The sequence below is a fragment of the Nyctibius grandis genome, chromosome 10, assembly GCF_013368605.1.
Source record: "Nyctibius grandis isolate bNycGra1 chromosome 10, bNycGra1.pri, whole genome shotgun sequence".
In the NCBI taxonomy this organism is placed as follows: Eukaryota; Metazoa; Chordata; class Aves; order Nyctibiiformes; family Nyctibiidae; genus Nyctibius; species Nyctibius grandis.
In genome coordinates this window covers 13,042,842-13,061,646 of record NC_090667.1, presented here as the reverse complement: position 1 = coordinate 13,061,646, position 18,805 = coordinate 13,042,842, and the positions used below count along the sequence as shown (strand labels likewise).

General features: G+C 65.9%; 2 protein-coding genes across 5 annotated transcripts in view; both read right to left on the bottom strand.

The window, feature by feature from the left end:
- Nucleotides 1–160: 160 nt before the first annotated feature.
- Nucleotides 161–4,023, bottom strand: ZBTB9 (zinc finger and BTB domain containing 9). The gene is made up of 2 exons (XM_068409073.1): nucleotides 3,999–4,023; nucleotides 161–1,847 (listed from the first exon to the last, which is right to left on the bottom strand). The coding sequence occupies exon 2, from the start codon at nucleotides 1,829–1,831 to the stop codon at nucleotides 161–163; it is 1,671 nt and encodes a 556-aa protein (XP_068265174.1). The 5' UTR covers nucleotides 1,832–1,847; nucleotides 3,999–4,023.
- Nucleotides 4,024–6,973: 2,950 nt separating this feature from the next.
- SYNGAP1 (synaptic Ras GTPase activating protein 1) overlaps nucleotides 6,974–18,805 on the bottom strand; it is a 37,877-nt gene continuing 26,045 nt past the window's right edge. The window contains exons 17-20 of one of the 4 annotated variants that reach the window (XM_068409069.1): nucleotides 16,706–16,917; nucleotides 13,143–13,243; nucleotides 10,370–10,438; nucleotides 6,974–7,112 (exon numbers count right to left, since the gene is read on the bottom strand). In XM_068409069.1, coding sequence (XP_068265170.1) covers nucleotides 6,979–7,112; nucleotides 10,370–10,438; nucleotides 13,143–13,243; nucleotides 16,706–16,917 — 516 coding nt within the window. In that variant the 3' untranslated portion in view covers nucleotides 6,974–6,978. Of the gene's footprint in view, nucleotides 7,113–10,369; nucleotides 10,439–13,067; nucleotides 13,244–16,705; nucleotides 16,918–18,805 lie in introns of those variants that run through there. The other 3 variants (XM_068409070.1, XM_068409072.1, XM_068409071.1) reach the window with 3 other exon arrangements.

Below are 18,805 nucleotides of genomic sequence, written 5' to 3'. Positions count from 1 at the left end.
CCTGAACTGGGCCCAGAGCCTGAACTGGGCCCAGAGCCTGAACTGCGCCCAGAGCCTGAAATGAGCCTAGAGCCTGAACTGGGCTGTGACCTGAACTGGGCCCAGAGCCTGAACTGGGCCCAAGCCCTGAACTGGGCCCAAACCCCAGCCAACCCCCCCATCACTCGCAGGCCCAGCACCCCCCACCCCAGCGCACCCCCTGACAGAGCGGCCGGTGTTTGGCCAAGCCGCTGTGCAGGCGGAAGCGGCGCCCGCAGCGCTCGCAGGCCCGCCCGGCGCCGTCGTGCGTCTTCATGTGCTCCGTGAGGTGATGCTTGAGCTTGAAGCGCTTGTGGCAGGCGGCGCAGGCGAAGGGCCGCAGGCTGAAGGTCAGCATGATGTGCCGGTCCCGTTTGGGCTTCACGGCGAACCGCTTCCCGCACAAACACCCGAAGCGTTTGCCGTCGGGAGCCGCCCCAAGCTTCACCGGGGCGTGAAGGGCTTGCCCGCGCCCCAAGATCTCATTCCCGTGGAGATCCACCGGTTTCCAAGATGGCTGCGGGAAGATGGCCGCCCCCCCCGGCGTCACCAGCGGGTTCCCCGTCGGCACCGGCGGCGGGATGACGTAGCTCACCTCCGCCGGCGCGAAGCCACCCGCCGTCTCCGCCGGCGGCAGGAGGCCCTCAGCGGCGTCACCCGCCTCCTGCTTGACGTAGAAGATCTTGGGGGGGCCGCGGGTGTCTCTGGGAGCCCCGTCTTCCTCCTCCTCCTCCTCCTCCAGCACGATCTGGAGGGCGTCGGTGGGGCGGTGGCGGCGGCGGTGGCCGCCCTCATCCTCTTCCTCCTCTTCTTCCTCCTCCTCCTCCTCCACGCAGATCTTGAGGACCTCCTCGCCGGTGTCCTTCAGGAGGGAGCTGAGGGATGATGTCGTCGCTGGAGCCACATCAGCGGCCACGTGGATTTTGAGGACCTCCTCGCCCCCCTCCTTGGTGAAGGACGGCGGCGCCACGTCACCGCCGCGGGGGGCCCACGAAGAGCCATCGCCACCACGCGCCGGCCATGACGACGATGAAGATCCATCACCAGCACGGGTGGACCACGAGGATGCTCCATCACCACCACGGGTGGGACACGATGAGCCGTCACCACCCCGCGTGGTCCACAAGGATGACGAAGACCCATCGCCACCACGGCTGGGCCATGATGACCCATCTCCACCACGAGTGGTCCATGATGATCCTCCATCTCCCCCGTGGGTGGTGCATGAAGACCCATCTCCACCATGGGTGGTCCAGGAGGAGGATGATGATGATGATGAAGCCCCCTCTCCACCATGGGTGATACGTGAAGACCCATCTCCACCACGCGTGGTGGTCCACGATGATGAAGCCTCACCACCACGGCCAGTTGATGACGATGATGATGATGACGTCACCTCAGTGCCCCGCCCAGCCCACCGACACGCCCCGCCCTCCAACTCCCTCAGGATCTCCGAGCACTGATCCACCACGTGCCACATCTGGAGACCACTGGCCACCAAGAGATGACCGGGCAGGGCCTCCAACAGCAACGTCAACCGCCCCGAGTAGATGAGGTGCAAGAGCCCCTCGAAGGCGTCGGGGTCGATAGCGGGGGGCAGCAACAAGCGCCCACCATCTTGGAGCAGCAGTTTGTCGTGGAAGAAAGGGGACGCGGCAGCCAAGACGCTCTTGTGGGCCGGGAAGACGCGGCCACCGACGTGGACGGTGACGTCGCAGAACTTCCCCTCCAGGCGCAGGCGGTTGAGGGACTCCAGCAGCGCCGCCGCGTGCTGGGGGAAGGAGATCTGCACCTGCCCGCCCTCCGCCGCCATCGTCCCTGCCACGGGCCTGCGGGGACAGGGCTGTCACGTGGGCTGCGGGGCACCCAGCTGCCCCCTGGGGTGTCCTGGGGTCCCATCAGGTGCCCTGGTGCCCCACGAATGTTCTGCTGACCCATGGGGTGTCCTGGTGCCCAATGAATGTTCTACTGACCCATGGGTGCTTTAGGTCCCCATGGGGTGCCCTGTTGCCCCATGGGGTGCCCTGTTGCCCCATGAGGTGCTCTGTTGCCCCATGAATGTTCTACTGACCCATGGGGTGCCCTGTTGCCCCATGAGGTGCTCTGTTGCCCCATGAATGTTCTACTGACCCATGGGGTGCCCTGTTGCCCCATGAGGTGCTCTGTTGCCCCATGAATGTTCTACTGACCCATGGGGTGCCCTGTTGCCCCATCAGATGTCCTGTTGTCCCCTCAGGTGTCCCATTGCCCCCACGAACATTCTATTGACCCATCAGATGTCCTGTTGCCCCATGAACTGTTCTACTGATCCATGGGGTGCCCTGTTGCCCCATCAGGTGTCCTGTTGCCCCATGGGGTGCCTTGTTGCCCCATGGGTTGTCCTGGTGCCCCCTGAACTGTTCTACTGACCCATCACATGCCCTGTTGCCCCATGAACCATTCTACTGACCCATGGAGTGCCCAGTTGCCCCCTTGGGTGCCCTGTTGCCCCATGAACCGTTCCACTGACCCACGGAGTGACCCATTGCCCTATGGGGTGCCAGTTGCCTCCTCAGGTGTCCTGTTGCCCCATGGGATGCCCTGTTGCCCCATGAATGTTCTACTGACCCATGGGGTGCCCTGGTGCCCCATGGGCCACTCTGTTACCCCATAAACTGCTCTAGTGCCCCATGGGGCGCCCTGTTGCCCCATGAACGTTCTACTGATCCATGGAGTTTCCTGTTGCCCCATGGGGTGCCCAGTTGCCCCATCAGGTGTCCTGTTGCCCCATGGGCCACCCTATTGCCCAATAAATATTGTGCTGACCCATGGGGTGCCCAGTTGCCCCATCAGATGTCCTGTTGCCCCCTCAGGTGTCCCATTGCCACATGAACGTTCTACTGACCCATGGGCCACCCTGTTGCCCCATGAACTGTTCTACTGACCCATGGGGTGCCCAGTTGCCCCATCAGGTGTCCTGTTGCCCCATGGGGTGCCCTGTTGCCCCATGGGTTGTCCTGGTGCCCCCTGAACCATTCTACTGACCCATCACGTGCCCTGTTGCCCCATGGAGTGCCCTGTTGCCCCCTTGGGTGCCCTGTTGTCCCATGAACCATTCTACTGACCCATGGGGTGCCCAGTTGCCCTCCTGGGTGCCCTGTTGCCCCCTTGGGTGCCCTGTTGTCCCATGAACAATTCTACTGACCCATGGGGTGCCCAGTTGCCCCCCTGGGTGCCCAGTTGCCCCATAGCCTGCTCTGATGCCCCACAGGGTGCCCTGTTGCCCCCTCGGGAGCCCCATTTGCCCCATGGGGTGCCCCCTTGCCCCCTCAGGTGTCCCATTGCCCCATGAACATTCTACTGACCCATGGGATGCCCTGTTGCCCCACGAACGTTCTACTGACCCATGGGGTGTCCCCTTGCCCCATGGGGTGCCCAGTTGCCCCATCAGGTGTCCTGTTGCCCCATGAACTGTCCTACTGACCCATGGGGTGTCCCCTTGCCCCACGGGGTGCCCAGTTGCCCCATCAGGTGTCCTGTTGCCCCATGAACGTTCTACTGACCCATGGGCCACCCTGTTGCCCCATGAACTGTTCTACTGCCCCGTGGGGTGCCCAGTTGCTCCCCTGGGTGCCCAGTTGCCCTGTAGGCTGCTCTGATGCCCCATGAGGTGCCCGGTTGCCCTCTCTGGTGCCCAGTTGCTCTCTCGGGTGCCCAGTTGCCCTCTCTGGTGCCCAGTTGCCCCGTAGCCTGCTCTGGTGCCCCACAGGGTGCCCTGATGCCCCCTCGGGTGCCCCATTTGCCCCATGGGGTGCCCCCTTGCCCCGGGGGTGACCCCTATAGCCCCGGGGCCGCCTCGCTGCCCTCCCCCCCAGTTCGCCCCATCGCCACCCCCCGCCCGCGGCACTGGGACCCCCTGGGACCCCCCCCGACACCCCCGGGACCGACACCCCACCCCCCCCCCCCCGGTGCCATCATCTGACCGCGCGCCCCGAGCTCACCTCCGGCCGCCGGCGGATCCGAGCGGTGACATCACCAGGAAAGCCCCGCCCCCTCCCGCGGGCAGAGCGGTGAAGTCACCAGGAAAGCCCCGCCCCCTCCCGCGGGGAGAGCGGTGACGTCACCAGGAAAGCCCCGTCCCCTCCCGCGGGAAGAGCGGTGACGTCACCAGGAAAGCCCCGCCCCCCCCCCCGCGGGCAGCGCCTGTCTTTGCACTCCCTTCCCAAGCCCCGCCCCTTAGCAAGCCCCGCCCCCTTCCCAAGCCCCGCCCACTCCGCGTTTAGGGGCCTCTCGCCCCCTCCCCCTCCCACGGGAAGCCCCGCCCCTTCCCACCTCCTCCAAGCCCTCCCTGCCCCTGGAAGCCCCGCCCCCTTATAAGCCCCTCCCCTTTCCAAGCCCCGCCCCTTATCTAACTCCACCCCAGCAGGCCCCTCCCCTCGCTCAGCCCCGCCCCCTCCCTCAGCCCCGCCCCCTCGCTCAGCCCCGCCCCCTCCCCAGCCCTCGCCCCCCGATTGGCCCCCCCTGCCCAGGCCCCGCCCCCCGTAGGCGGGGCTACAAGACCGATCCGAGTTTATTAAAGGCTCCGCGGGCGGTGGCGGCCCCGGCGGGGGGTGGAGCCAGCCCAGCCCCGCCCTGGGGCCGCCCGCGGGCCGCGATTGTCGGGGGGGCGCCGGGCCCGGGGGGGGCACCGGGGGGGCCTGAACGGGGCGGGGGGGGGGGGGGGGCGGTGAAGCGAGAGGGGGGGCTGGGGGGCACCGGGGAGGGGTCCCGGTGCGTTGGGGGGGTCCCGGTGCACGGCAAGTAGAGGGGGGGCCCGGTGGGTGGGGGGGTCTCCGTGAATGAGGGGGGAGGCGGTGACCGGGGGTCCCGGTGCACTGGGGGGTCCCAGTGCATGGTGTGGGGGGGGATCCCGGTGGATGAAGGTCCCGGTGAATGGTGGGGGGGTCCCCGGTGCACTGGGGGGGGGGTCCTGGTGCATTGGGGGGGGGTCCCAGTGAATGGGGTCCCGTGAATGGGGGTCCCGGTGCACTGGGGGGGGGGGGTCCCAGTGAATGGGGGTCCCGGTGCACTGGGGGGGTCCTGGTGCATTGGGCGGGGGTCCCAGTGAATGGGGGTCCCATGAATGGGGGTCCCGGTGCACCGGGGGGGGTCCCAGTGAATGGGGTCCCGTGAATGGGGGTCCCGGTGCACCGGGGGGGGGGTCCCAGTGAATGGGGTCCCGTGAATGGGGGTCCCGGTGCACCGGGGGGGGGTCCCAGTGAATGGGGTCCCGTGAATGGGGGTCCCGGTGCACCGGGGGGGGGTCCCGGTGCACTGAGGGGGGGTCCTGGTGCACTGGGGGGGGGTCCCAGTGAATGGGGTCCCATGAATGGGGGTCCCAGTGCACCGGGGGGGTCCTGGTGAATGGGGGGGGGGTCCCAGGATGATGCACAAGGACCCCCCCCCCCCACCCCAGTGCAGGGGGGGATGGGGGGGGGGTGTCACGGGGTCATGGGGCCACCCCAGAGCCACCCCAGGGCCATTGCACGGGGACACCCCGGTCCTGGTGCACGGTGACCCCCCAGTCCTGGTGCACAGTGAAGCCGCTTGCACGACGGAGCTGGACACACAGGTTGGGGGGGGGGGTCCTGCGGCTCCTGGTGCCCGGAGGGGAGGGGGCGTGCGATGCACGAGGGACGATGCACAAGGGAGAGAGAAAAGAAAAGGGGGGGGGTGGTGGGCTGCTGCACGGGGGGGGGTGTCGCACGGGTCCTGGTGCACGAGGATGGTGATGCACGAGGAAGGTCCAGTCCTGGTGCACGTGGGGGGGGGGGGGGGCGTGATGCACGAGGGAGGCGTCGCACGAGGAAGGGCCGGTGCCGGTGCATGAGGAGGCTGGTGCACGAGGGGTGGTGATGCACGAGGAGCTGGTGCACGAGGGGGGGGACGCGGTCCTGGTGCGAGGAGGGTGATGCACAAGGAGGAGGGAGTCGGCGGAGCGAGGGGGGGGGGGTTGTTGCTGGCCTGGTCCTGGTGCATGGGGAGGTGATGCACGAGGGACGCCCAGGCCTGGAGCACGAGAAGCCGTTGCACGAGGCCGCCCCCCGATCCCGTTGCACGAGGCCACCGTGATCCTGATGCACGAGGGTCGTGTGTGTGTGGGTGTCCCCCCCCCCCAGTCCCGATGCATGAGGAGCCGGTGCACGAGGGCTGGCCTGATCCTGGTGCACGAGGAGCCGGTGCACGAGACCGTCCCGCTCCCAGTGCACAAGGTCGCCCCAGTCCTTGTGCACGAGGAGCTGGTGCACGAGGAGCCCGCCCGCTCCCCTCGCCTGAGGTGCTGTTGCACGAGGATCTGTCGCACGAGGCTTCCCCAACTCCCATCGCACGACGAGCCCTTGCACGAAGCCTCCCTGCTCCTGTCGCATGAGGAGCCGTTGCACGAGGATCCATTGGATGAGGAGCCATTGCACCAAGAGCCCTTGCACGAGGCCTCCCTGCTCCTGTCGCACGAGGAGCCCTTGCACGAGGAGCCCTTGCACAAGCGTCCATTGCACGAGGAGCCCTTGCACGAGCCCCTCCTGTTGCTCAAGGATCCATTGCACGAGGAGCCCTTGCACGAGGAGCTGTTGCACGAGGCCTCCTCACTCCTGTCGCACGAGGAGCCGTTGTACAAGCATCCGTTGCACGAGGGGGCCGTAGCAAGAGGGCCCCCCCCCCCCGTTGCAGGAGGAGCCCTTGCACGAGGATCCGTTGCATGAGGAGCCCTTGCACGATCCCCCCCCCCCCAACTCCTGTTGCACGTGACGCCCTCGCACGAATCCCCCCCCCCCGTGTCGCACGAGGCCGAGGCAGGAGTTGGGGGGGGGGAGCTCTACATCATGCCCCCCCCCCCCCCCCTCCTTCCTCCTCCTCCTCCTCTTCCCCGGGGGTCACCGGGGGGGGTCAGGGGGGGGCTCGGGGGGGTCCCCCCGCGGTGACCCCCGGGGCGGGGGTCAGTGCTCAGCAGCGGGGCCGCGCAGGTCGCCGTTGGCCGTGATCGGGGGTGGCGGGGGCGGAGGCGGGGGCCGGGCGCAGCCCCCCCCGGGCCAGCTCACACCCGGGTCTGCTGCACCCACGGCGGAAAGCTGCCTCTCCTGCAAGGCACCGAGGGGGCTCGTTCACCCCCCCTGTCCCCACCCCCCCCTTAAAAGTGTCCCCAAGTGTCCCCAAGCCCCCACCCTAGGCCACCCCCCCACCCCCACCCCACCGCCACGCGACACTCACCTGCGGTGGCTCTGGGGGACCCTCCGGTGCTGCCAGGACACCCCCCCCCCGCCCATCCCAAAAAATGTCCCCAACCCCGCCACCCCGGACAGGACATGGCACAGGGACGCACGTGTCACCTCCCCCCCACCCCGCCCCCGCCAAGCCCAGGTGAGGTGAGATGGGGACAGACACGAGACACGAGGATGGAGACGAGGCGGGTGACGGCGGGCGCCAGCGCTGGGGGACGGTGGGTGGCCCCCCACCCCCCACCCCCCCACGGCCACCCCCAGAGGGGACAGTGACACTTGTCCCCACTGGTGTCACCCCCATGGGGAACGTAAGCAGGACAGGGACAGCCCGAAGCGGTGGCCCCAAGGGCTCCTTGGTGGCCCCAAGGGGACATGGGGACACCTGGATCCGTGGCCCCAAGGGTTCCCAGTGTCCCTGGGGGACATGGGGACACAGCAGGGACATGGGGACACCCCAGATCCATGTCCCCAAGGGTTCCCAGTGTCCCTTGGGGACATAGATGGGACATGGGGACACCTGGATCCATGTCCCTAAGGGTTCCCAGTGTCCCTGGGGGACATGGGGACACAGCAGGGACATGGGGACACCCTGGATCCATGTCCCCAAGGGTTCCCAGTGTCCCTTGGGGACATAGATGGGACATGGGGACACCTGGATCCATGTCCCCAAGGGTTCCCAGTGTCCCTGGGGGACATGGGGACACAGCAGGGACATGGGGACAGTCTGGATCCATGTCCCTTGGGACAGACAGGGGACAAGGGACATCAGGAGGGGACAAGGACGTCCCCATGGCATGTCCTGGCCATGACACAGGAGGGTCAGGGACACCCCAGATCCTTGTCACAGGTGCTGGGGGGGGGACACGACATGGGACAAGGGGAGGGACATGGGGACATCCCAGATCCGTGTCCCCTGGGATGGATCGGGAGGGGGATGTCGGGGACGGGGACAAGGTCCTGCCAGGACACAGGAGGGACATGGGGACACCCGGGGGACATGTCCCCAGGGGGAGAGAGGAACATGGGGACACCCAGATCCATGTCCCCAAGGGTTCCCAGTGTCCTTGAGGGACATGGGGACACAGGAGGGTCTTGGGGACATCCTGGATCCACATCCCCAAGGGTTCCCAGTGTCCCTGAGGGACATGGGGACACAAGAGGGACATGGGGACACCCCAGATCCATGTCCCCAAGGGTTCCCAGTGTCCCTGAGGGACATGGGGACACAAGAGGGTCTTGGGGACATCCTGGATCCATGTCCCCATGGGTTCCCAGTGTCCGTGGGGGACACAAGAGGGACAAGGGGACACCTGGATCCATGTCCCCAAGGGTTCCCCGTGTCCCTGGGGGACATGGGGACACAGGAGGGTCTTGGGGACAACCCGGATCCATGTCCCCAAGGGTTCCCAGTGTCCCCAGAGGGACATGGGGACACAAGAGGGTCTTGGGGACACCCCAGATCCATGTCCCCAAGGGTTCCCAGTGTCCCTGAGGGACACAAGAGGGCAAGGGGACACCTGGATCCATGTCCCCAAGGGTTCCCAATGTCCCCAGAGGGACATGGGGACACAAGAGGGTCTTGGGGACACCCCAGATCCATGTCCCCAAGGGTTCCCAGTGTCCCTGAGGGACACAAGAGGGCAAGGGGACACCTGGATCCATGTCCCCAAGGGTTCCCAATGTCCCCAGAGGGACATGGGGACACAAGAGGGTCTTGGGGACACCCCAGATCCATGTCCCCAAGGGTTCCCAGTGTCCCTGAGGGACACAGGAGGGTGTTGGGGACATCCAGGATCCATGTCCCCAGTGGCTCCCAGTGTCCCTGAGGGACATGGGGACACAGGAGGGACATGGGGACACCCCAGATCCATGTCCCCAAGGGATCCCAGTGTCCCTGAGGGACATGGGGACACAGGAGGGACATGGGGACACCCCAGATCCATGTCCCCAAGGGATCCCAGTGTCCCTGAGGGACATGGGGACACAGGAGGGACATGGGGACACCCCAGATCCATGTCCCCAAGGGATCCCAGTGTCCCTGAGGGACAAGGGGACACAGGAGGGTCTTGGGGACATCCAGGATCCATGTCCCCAAGGGTTACCAGTGTCCCTGAGGGACACAAGAGGGACAAGGGGACACCTGGATCCATGTCCCCAAGGGTTCCCAGTGTCCCTGAGGGACATGGGGACACAAGAGGGTCTTGGGGACATCCAGGATCCATGTCCCCAAGGGTTACCAGTGTCCCTGAGGGACACAAGAGGGACAAGGGGACACCTGGATCCATGTCCCCAAGGGTTCCCAGTGTCCCTGAGGGACATGGGGACACAAGAGGGTCTTGGGGACACCCCAGATCCATGTCCCCAGGGGTTCCCAGTGTCCCTGAGGGACACAAGAGGGACAAGGGGACACCTGGATCCATGTCCCCAAGGGTTCCCAATGTCCCCAGAGGGACATGGGGACACAAGAGGGTCTTGGGGACACCCCAGATCCATGTCCCCAAGGGTTCCCAGTGTCCCTGAGGGACACAGGAGGGTGTTGGGGACATCCAGGATCCATGTCCCCAGTGGCTCCCAGTGTCCCTGAGGGACATGGGGACACAGGAGGGACATGGGGACACCCCAGATCCATGTCCCCAAGGGATCCCAGTGTCTCTGAGGGACATGGGGACACAGAAGGGTCTTGGGGACAACCTGGATCCATGTCCCCATGGGTTCCCAGTGTCCCTGAGGGACACAAGAGGGACAAGGGGACACAGGAGGGTCTTGGGGACATCCAGGATCCATGTCCCCAAGGGTTACCAGTGTCCCTGAGGGACACAAGAGGGACAAGGGGACACCTGGATCCATGTCCCCAAGGGTTCCCAGTGTCCCTGAGGGACATGGGGACACAAGAGGGTCTTGGGGACACCCCAGATCCATGTCCCCAGGGGTTCCCAGTGTCCCTGAGGGACACAAGAGGGACAAGGGGACACCTGGATCCATGTCCCCAAGGGTTCCCAGTGTCCCTTGGGGACATGGGGACACAGGAGGGACATGGGGGACACATCCCCAAGGGTTCCCCGATGTCCCCTGGGCGTTACCTATGGGGATGGGGAGACGGGGACGGGAGGACCCACCTGGCGTGTCACCGGAGGCCGAGGGTCCCGTGACAATGGCCGGGCTGGCCCGCGCTACCTGACGGACAGCTAGGACGAAGAGAGACACGGGGGGGTCAGGGCCACCGCGGGGGGACACGCTCGTCCCCGCGGGGGGATTGGGGGGGCTTGGGGACACGCCGTGTCCCGGTGGTGGCCTTGGGGGGGGGGGTGGTGGCCCTGAGGTGGCTGGGGGTGACCCCAACCCAAGGAGGGGGTCCGTCACCGGCTCCGTCACTTGGGGGGGGGGGGAAGTGGCCTTGGGGACACGGTGGTGGCCCTGTCCCTAGGCTGAAAGGGGGAGGGGGGGGGGCTCTGGCTCTGTCACCCCCCCTCCATGTCCGTCTGGTGTCCTCCCTGGAGGTGGCCCTGTGTCCCCTGGGGGTAACCATGTCCCTCCAGGGGTGGCCTTGTCCTCACTGGGGTGGCCCTGTGTGTCCCCCCCGGGTGTCACTTTGACCCTCAGGGGTGGCCCTGTCCCCACTTGGGATGGCCCTGTGCTCCCCCAGGTGTCACTTTGACCCCCCAGGGGTGACCCTGTCCCCCCCCCAGGTGTCACTTTGACCCTCAGGGGTGGCCCCGTCCCCACTGGGAATGGCCCTGTGCCCCCCAGGTGTCACTTTGACCCCCCAGGGGTGGCCCTGTCCCCACTGGGGATGGCCCTGTCCCCCCCAGGTGTCACTTTGACCCCCCAGGGGTGGCCCTGTCCCCACTGGGGATGGCCCTATCCCCCCCAGGTGTCACTTTGACCCCCCAGGGGTGACCCTGTCCCCCCCAGGTGTCACTTTGACCCCCCAGGGGTGGCCCTGTCCCCACTGGGGATGGCCCTGTCCCCTCCAGGTGTCACTTTGACCCCCCAGGGGTGGCCCTGACCTACACCAAGGGTGACCATGTCCCCCCCAGGGGTGGCTTTGTCCCCTCCTGGAGGTGACTGTGTACCCCTGAGAGTGGCCCTGTCCCCCGAGGGGTCCCCAGGTCCCCCCCCAGGTGGCTTTGTCCCCACTGGAAGTGACACTGTCCCCACTGGGTACAGTCCTGTCCCCCCCCAGGGGTGACCCTGTCCCCACTGGGGGTGGCCCTGTCCCCATTGGGTCCCCCCCAGGGGTAACCATGTCCCCTTGGGGGTGACCTTGTCCCCACTGGGGGTGGCCCCGTCCCCATTGGGTCCCCCCCAGGGGTAACCATGTCCCCTTGGGGGTGACCTTGTCCCCCTTGGGGGTGGCCCCGTCCCCCCTAGGGGTGGCTGTGTCGCCCCCCTGGGGTCCCTATGTCCCCCCAGGGGTGACCATATCCACCCCAGGGGTCCCCTCACATGTCCCCCCCCACAAAGGTGGCCCTGTCCTCCCCCCCCCCCCCAACATCCCCCTATGGGTCCCCAGGTCCCCCCCGCCCAGGGGCCACCATGTCCCCCCCCAGGGACAGCCCTGGCCCCCTCCATCCCCCAGGGGTGACCACAGCCTCCCCCCCTCCATAGGTCACCAACCGCCCCCCCAGGGGTGACAATACCCCCCATGGGTGCCCATAGACCCCAATATCCAGCCCCCCCACCTATGGGTGCCAATAAACCCCCCCAGGGGTGCCTATAGACCCGCAATACCATCCCCAGGGGTGCCCACACCCCCATCCATGGGTGCCCATCCCTCGTCCCCATCATGGGTGCCCACAGACCCCCCCCAATAACACCCCCTAGGGGTGCCCATACCCCACCATGGGACTCCCCACACCCCCACTAGAGATGCCCACACCCCCACCCATGGGTGCCCCCACAATCCCCCCCCCAAGGGATGCCCATACCCCCCCATGGGTGCCCAGAGACCCCCAATACTCCCCCAGGGGTGCCCATACACCCTCCTAGAGATGCCCACACCCCCACCCATGGGTGCCCCCACAATCCCCACACCCCCAAGGGATGCCCATAACCCGCCATGGACCCCAAATACCCCCCCCAAAGTGTGCCCACACCCCCACCCAATGGTGCCCCCACCCCCACCCATGGGTGCCCATATGCCCTAGGGATCCCCACACCCCCACCCATGGGCACCCCCACAATCCCCACCCCCCCAAGGGATGCCCATAACCCCCCCATGGGTGCCCAGAGACCCCCAATAACCCGCCCGGGGCTCCTCACACCTCACCCAGGGGTGCCCACCCCCCCACCCATGGGTGCCCATAACCCCCCTGGGGCTCCCCACACCCCACCCATGGGTGCCCCCACAATCCCCACACCCCCAAGGGATGCCCGTAACCCCCCATGGATGCCCACAGACCCCAAATACCCCCCCAAATTGTGCCCACAAGCCCACCCAGGGGTGCCCTCCCCCCCCACCCATGGGTGCCCCCACCCCCCCCACCCATGGGTGCCCCCACAATCCTCATCCCCACACCCCAAGGGATGCCCATAACCCCCCATGGACCCCAAATACCCCCCCCAAAGTGTGCCCACACCCCCACCCAGGGGTGCCCATACCCCCCCTGGGGCTTCCCCACACCCCACCCATGGGTGCCCATAACCCCCACCCATGGGTGCCCCCACAATCCCCACCCCCCTCCCTCAATGGATGCCCATAACCCCCCATGGATGCCCATAGATCCCAAATACCCCCCCCCAAATTGTGCCCACACGCCCACCCAGGGGTGCCCACCCCCCCACCCATGGGTGCCCCCACCCATGGGTGCCCGCCCCGGGCCCCGTCCCCAGCGCGGCGTGGGATGGCCGATGTCACACGGAGCAGAGCAATGACATTGTAATTTCCACCTGAGCGTCGAGCAGCCGCCGCCGGCCCTCGGAGGGGTCGTGGGCGCCCAAGTGATCCCTGCGCAGCTCCTGCTCCACCAGCATCAGCCTGCGGGGCCAGGCTTCACCGGGGTCACGCTGCCACCCCCGGGGGGGGTACCCCGGGGGACACGGGGACACCCCCCGGGGGCCCGCTGCCAACCCCGGGGACGTCGCTTGGGGACACCCTCCCCCACGGCCAGGCTTCACTGGGGTCATGGGGACACCCCTGTGGACACCCCAGGGACACCCTGGGTCATGGGGACACCCCTGGGGACACCTCAAGGACACGGGGACACCCCCCGGGGGCCGCTGCCAACCCCGGGGACGTCGCCTGGGGACACCCTCCCCTATGGCCAGGCTTCACTGGGGTCATGGGGACACCACTGGGGACACCCCAGGGACACCCCAGGGACACCCCAAGGACATGGGGACACCCCTGGGGACAGCCCAGGGACACCCTAGGGACACCCCAGGGACACCCTAGGGACATTGAGACACTCCTGGGGACATCCCGGGTCATGGGGACACCCTTGGGGACACCCTTGGGGACACCCCAGGGACACCCTGGGACACGCCAGGGACACCTCGGGTCATGGGGACACCCCTGGGGACACCCCAAGGACATGGGGACACCCCCGGAGACAACCCAAGGACACCCTGGCTCATGGGGACACTCCCAGGGACAACCCCAGGGACATGGGGACAACATCAGTGGCACCCCAGGGACATGGGGACACCCCTGGGGACACCCTCTCCGGGGCCAGGCTTCACCGGGGTCATGCTGCCACCCCCGGGGGGGGGCACCCCGGGGGACACGGGGACACCCCCCAGGGGCCCGCTGCCAACCCTGGGGACGTCGCCTGGGGACACCCTCCCCCATGGCCAGGCTTCACTGGGGTCATGGGGACACCCCTGGGGACACCCCTGGGGACACCCCAGGGACACCCCAAGGACATGTAGACACCCCAGGGACACCCTAGGGACACCCCAGGGACACCCTAGGGACATTGAGACACTCCTGGGGACATCCCGGGTCATAGGGACACCCTTGGGGACACCCTTGGGGACACCCCAGGGACACCCTGGGACACGCCAGGGACACCTCGGGTCATGGGGACACCCCTGGGGACACCCCAAGGACATGGGGACACCCCCGGAGACAACCCAAGGACACCCTGGCTCATGGGGACACTCCCAGGGACAACCCCAGGGACATGGGGACAACATCAGTGGCACCCCAGGGACATGGGGACACCCCTGGGGACACCCTCTCCGGGGCCAGGCTTCACCGGGGTCATGCTGCCACCCCCGGGGGGGGGCACCCCGGGGGACACGGGGACACCCCCCGGGGGCCCGCTGCCAACCCTGGGGACGTCGCCTGGGGACACCCTCCCCCGTGGCCAGGCTTCACTGGGGTCATGGGGACACCACTGGGGACACCCCAGGGACACCCCAGGGACACCCCAAGGACATGGGGACACCCCTGGGGACAGCCCAGGGACATGGGGACACCCCAGGGACACGCCAAGGACATGGAGACACTCCTGGGGACATCCCGGGTCATGGGGACACCCTTGGGGACACTCTTGGGGACACCCCAGGGACACCCCAAGGACATGCGGACACCCCAGGGACACCCTAGGGACACCCCAGGGACACCCCAAGGACATTGAGACACTCCTGGGGACATCCCGGGTCATAGGGACACCCTTGGGCACACCCTTGGGGACACCCCAGGGACACCCTGGGACATGCCAGGGACACCTCGGGTCATGGGGACACCCCAGGGACACCCCAAGGACATGGAGACACTCCTGGGACATCACGGGTCATGGGGACACCCTTGGGGACAACTCAAGGACATGGGGACACCCTTGGGGACACCCCAGGGACACCTTGGGTCATGGGGACACCCCAGGGGACACCCCAAGGACATGGGGACACCACTGGGGGCACCTCAGGTCATGAGGATACCCCTGGGGACACCCCTCGGGGACACGCTGCCATCCCCAGGGACACCCCCTAGGGACACCCACCCGGGGTACCCACTGCCACCACCCCAAGGACACGTGGGGACACCCCGGAGATGTAGCAGGGACACCCCAGCGTCACAGTGCCACCCCCAGGGACCCCCCCCCAGCTGCCACCCCCCGGGGACGCACAGGGACATGGCGGGGACAGGCCGCACGGGGGTCACATTGCCACCACCCTGGGGACATGCAGGGACATGAGGGGACACCCCCATGTCCCTCTACGTCCCCATGTCCACCGTGTCCCTCTGTGTCCCTCATGTCCTGCCATGGCCACGTCTCTCCCGTGTCTCTCTGTGTCCCCAAGTCCCTCTGTGTTCCCACGTGTCCCCATATCCTCCATGTCCCTCTGTCACCCCATATCTTCCGTGTCCTTCTGTCCCCCAGGTCTCTCTGTGTCCCCAGGTCCCTTTATGTCCTCACGTCCCCCTCTGTGTCCCCATGTCCACCATGTCCCTCGGTGTCCCCATGTGCCTTTGTGTCCCTACAACCCCCATGTCCTTCTATGTCCTTCATGTCCCTCTGCGTCCCCATGTCCCCCTCCATCCCCAGATCCTTCACGTCCCACCATGTCCTCCATGTCCCTCTGTGTCCCCATGTCCCTCTGTCCCCATGTCCTCTATGTCCCTCTGTGTCCCCATGTCCCTCTGCATCCTTCATGTTCTTCTGCGTCCCCATGTCCCTCTGTCCCCAGATCCTTCATGTCCCACCATGTCCTTCATGTCCCTCTATGTCCCCATCTCCCTCTACGTCCTCCATGTCCCTCTGTGTCCCCATGTCCCTCTGTCCCCATGTCCTTCACATCCCTCTGTGTCCCCATGTCCCTCTACGTCCTTCATGTTCTTCTGTGTCCCCATGTCCCCCTCCATCCCCAGATCCTTCATGTCCCACCATGTCCCTCACATCCCTCTGTGTCCCCATGTCCCTCTACGTCCTTCATGTTCTTCTGTGTCACCATGTCCCTCTGTCCCCATGTCCCTCACGTCCCTCACGTCCCTCTATGTCCCCATGTCCCCCTGTGTCCCCAGATCCTCCACATCCATCTATTGCCTCCAAGTCCTTCTAGGTCCCCATCTCCTTCTACGTCCTTCACGTTCTTCTGTGTCCCCATGTCCTCCATGTCCCTCTGTGTCACCGTGTCCTTCTGTGTCCCCAGATCCTCCGTGTCCCTCTATGTCCCCATGTCCCCTCCATCCCCAGATCCTTCACATCCCACCATGTCCTTCATGTCCCTCTATGTCCCCATCTCCCTCTACGTCCTTCACGTTCTTCTGTGTCCCCCCGTGTCCCTCTGTCCCCATGTCATCCATGTCCCTCTATGTCCCCATGTCCCCCTCCATCCCCAGATCCTTCACGTCCCACCACGTCCCTCACATCCCTCTGCGTCCCCACGTCCCCCACACCCCCCAACCCCCCTAAGTCCCCCCACACCCTCCCCCACCTCCATCCCTTCTCCCTCCCCAACGTCCCCGCTGTCCCCTCGGTGTCCCCGGGGCCGGGGCCCTCCCTCACCTGCCGATGATGCTCTTGATCTGCGAGTCCTTCTCGGCCTGCTGCTGCCGCAGGCGCTTCTCGCTCTGCTCCAGGCGGTGCTGGTACTGGAGCAGGATGCGGCTCGTCTGCTCCTCCTGCGACACCAGGCGCCGCTCGTACTCCTCCAGCTTCCGGTTGGACATGTGCAGCCGCTCCTTCAGCGAGTGGATCTCCTCCTCGTACTCCTTCACCTGCCACAGCCCACACTGCAGGGCGCTGGGGGCATCTCCCCAGCTCCACCACCACCACCAGACGCCGAGGTTCCACCAACGTTGACACCCAAACATGAGGGAACCCACCATGGTGACACCCAGACATCTGGGACCACTTGTGGTGACACCTGGACACCTAGGTTCCCCCAACAGTGACGCCCAAACATGAGGGAACCCACCATGGTGACACCCAAAGACGATGGACCCCACCATGGTGACACCCAAACATGAGGGAACCCACCATGGTGACATCCAAACACCAGGGTTCTCATCATGGTGACACCCAAACACCCAGGTCTTCATCATGGTGACATCCAACCACCAGGGACCCCACCATGGTGACACCTAAACACCAGGGTTCTCATCATGGTGACACCCAAACACCAGGGTCCCCACCAAGATGACACCCAGACATCTGGGACCACTTGTGGTGACACCTGGACACGTAGGTTCCCACAGTGATGATGCCCAAACACCCAGGTTCTCATCATGGTGACACTCAAACACTGGGGACCCCACCATGGTGACACCCAAACATGAGGGAACCCACCATGGTGACACCCAGACATCTGGGACCACTTGTGGTGACACCCAGACACCTAGGTTCCCCCAACGGTGATGCCCAGACACCCAGGTCTTCATCATGGTGACACTCAAACACCGGGAACCCCACCATGGTGACACCCAGATATCTGGGACTACTTGTGGTGATACCTGGACACCTAGGTTCCCCCAACAGTGATGCCCAAGCACCCAGGTCCTCCCAAACACTGGGGACTCCACCATGTTGACACCCAAATACCTGGGATCACCTGTGGTGACGCCTGGACACCTGGATCCCCACCATGGTGACACTCAAAACACCTGGGAGCCACCAAGATGACACCCAAACACCTGGACACCTGGGTCCCCCCCAGAGTGATGCCTGGCCACCTTGGTTTCCACCAGAAGTGATGCCTGGACACCTGGGCCCATCATGGTCATCCTCTGGGACCTGGACGCTTGGGTTCTCAGGAGTTGGGTCCATCTGGGTCATCTCCTGGGGTCCAGACACCTGAGCCCCCACGACCTGGGTCATCAGGGTCATCTCCTGGGGCCTGGACACATGGGTGCCTGGGATCTGGGTCCATCAGGGTCATCTCTCAGGGCCTGGACACCCAGGTCCATCAAGGTCATCTCCTGGAGCCTGGGTCACCAGGATCTATGTCATCAGGGTCATCTCCTGGGGCCTGGACATTTGGGTCCCTGGGACCTAGGTCCATCAGGGTAATCTCCTGGGGCCTGGACACCTATGTCCATTAAGGTCATCTCCTGAGGCCTGGGCCCCTAGGACCTATGTCATTAGGGTCATCTCCTGGGGGCTGGACACCTGAGTCCCTGGGTCCTTCAGGGTCATCTCTTGGGGCCTGGACATCTGGGTTCTTGGGACCTGGGTCCATCAGGGTCATCTCCTGGGTCCTGGGTCCTTTGGACCTGGGTCCACCAGGGTCATCTCCTGTGGCCTGGACACTTGGGTTCTTGGGATCTGGGTCCACCAGGGTCATCTCCTGTGGCCTGGACACCTGGGTTCTTGGGACCTGGGTCCATCAGGGTCATCTCTTGGGGCCTGGGTCTCTGGGTCCACCAGGGTCATCTCCTAAGGCCTGGACACCTGAGTCCCTGGGTCCTTCAGGGTCATCTCTTGGGGCCTGGGTCTCTGGGTCCACCAGGATCATCTCCTAAGGCCTGGACACTTGGGTTCCTGGGACCTGGGTCCTTCAGGGTCATCTCTTGGGGCCTGGACACTTGGGTTCCTGGGACCTGGGTCCATCAGGGTCATCTCCTGGGGCCTGGGTTCTTGGGACCTGGGTCCATCAGGGTCATCTCT

Bases quoted from the DNA above. Each gene is read 5' to 3' on its own strand.
- ZBTB9 (XM_068409073.1), bottom strand. From the start codon at position 1,831: ATGGCGGCGGAGGGCGGGCAGGTGCAGATCTCCTTCCCCCAGCACGCG.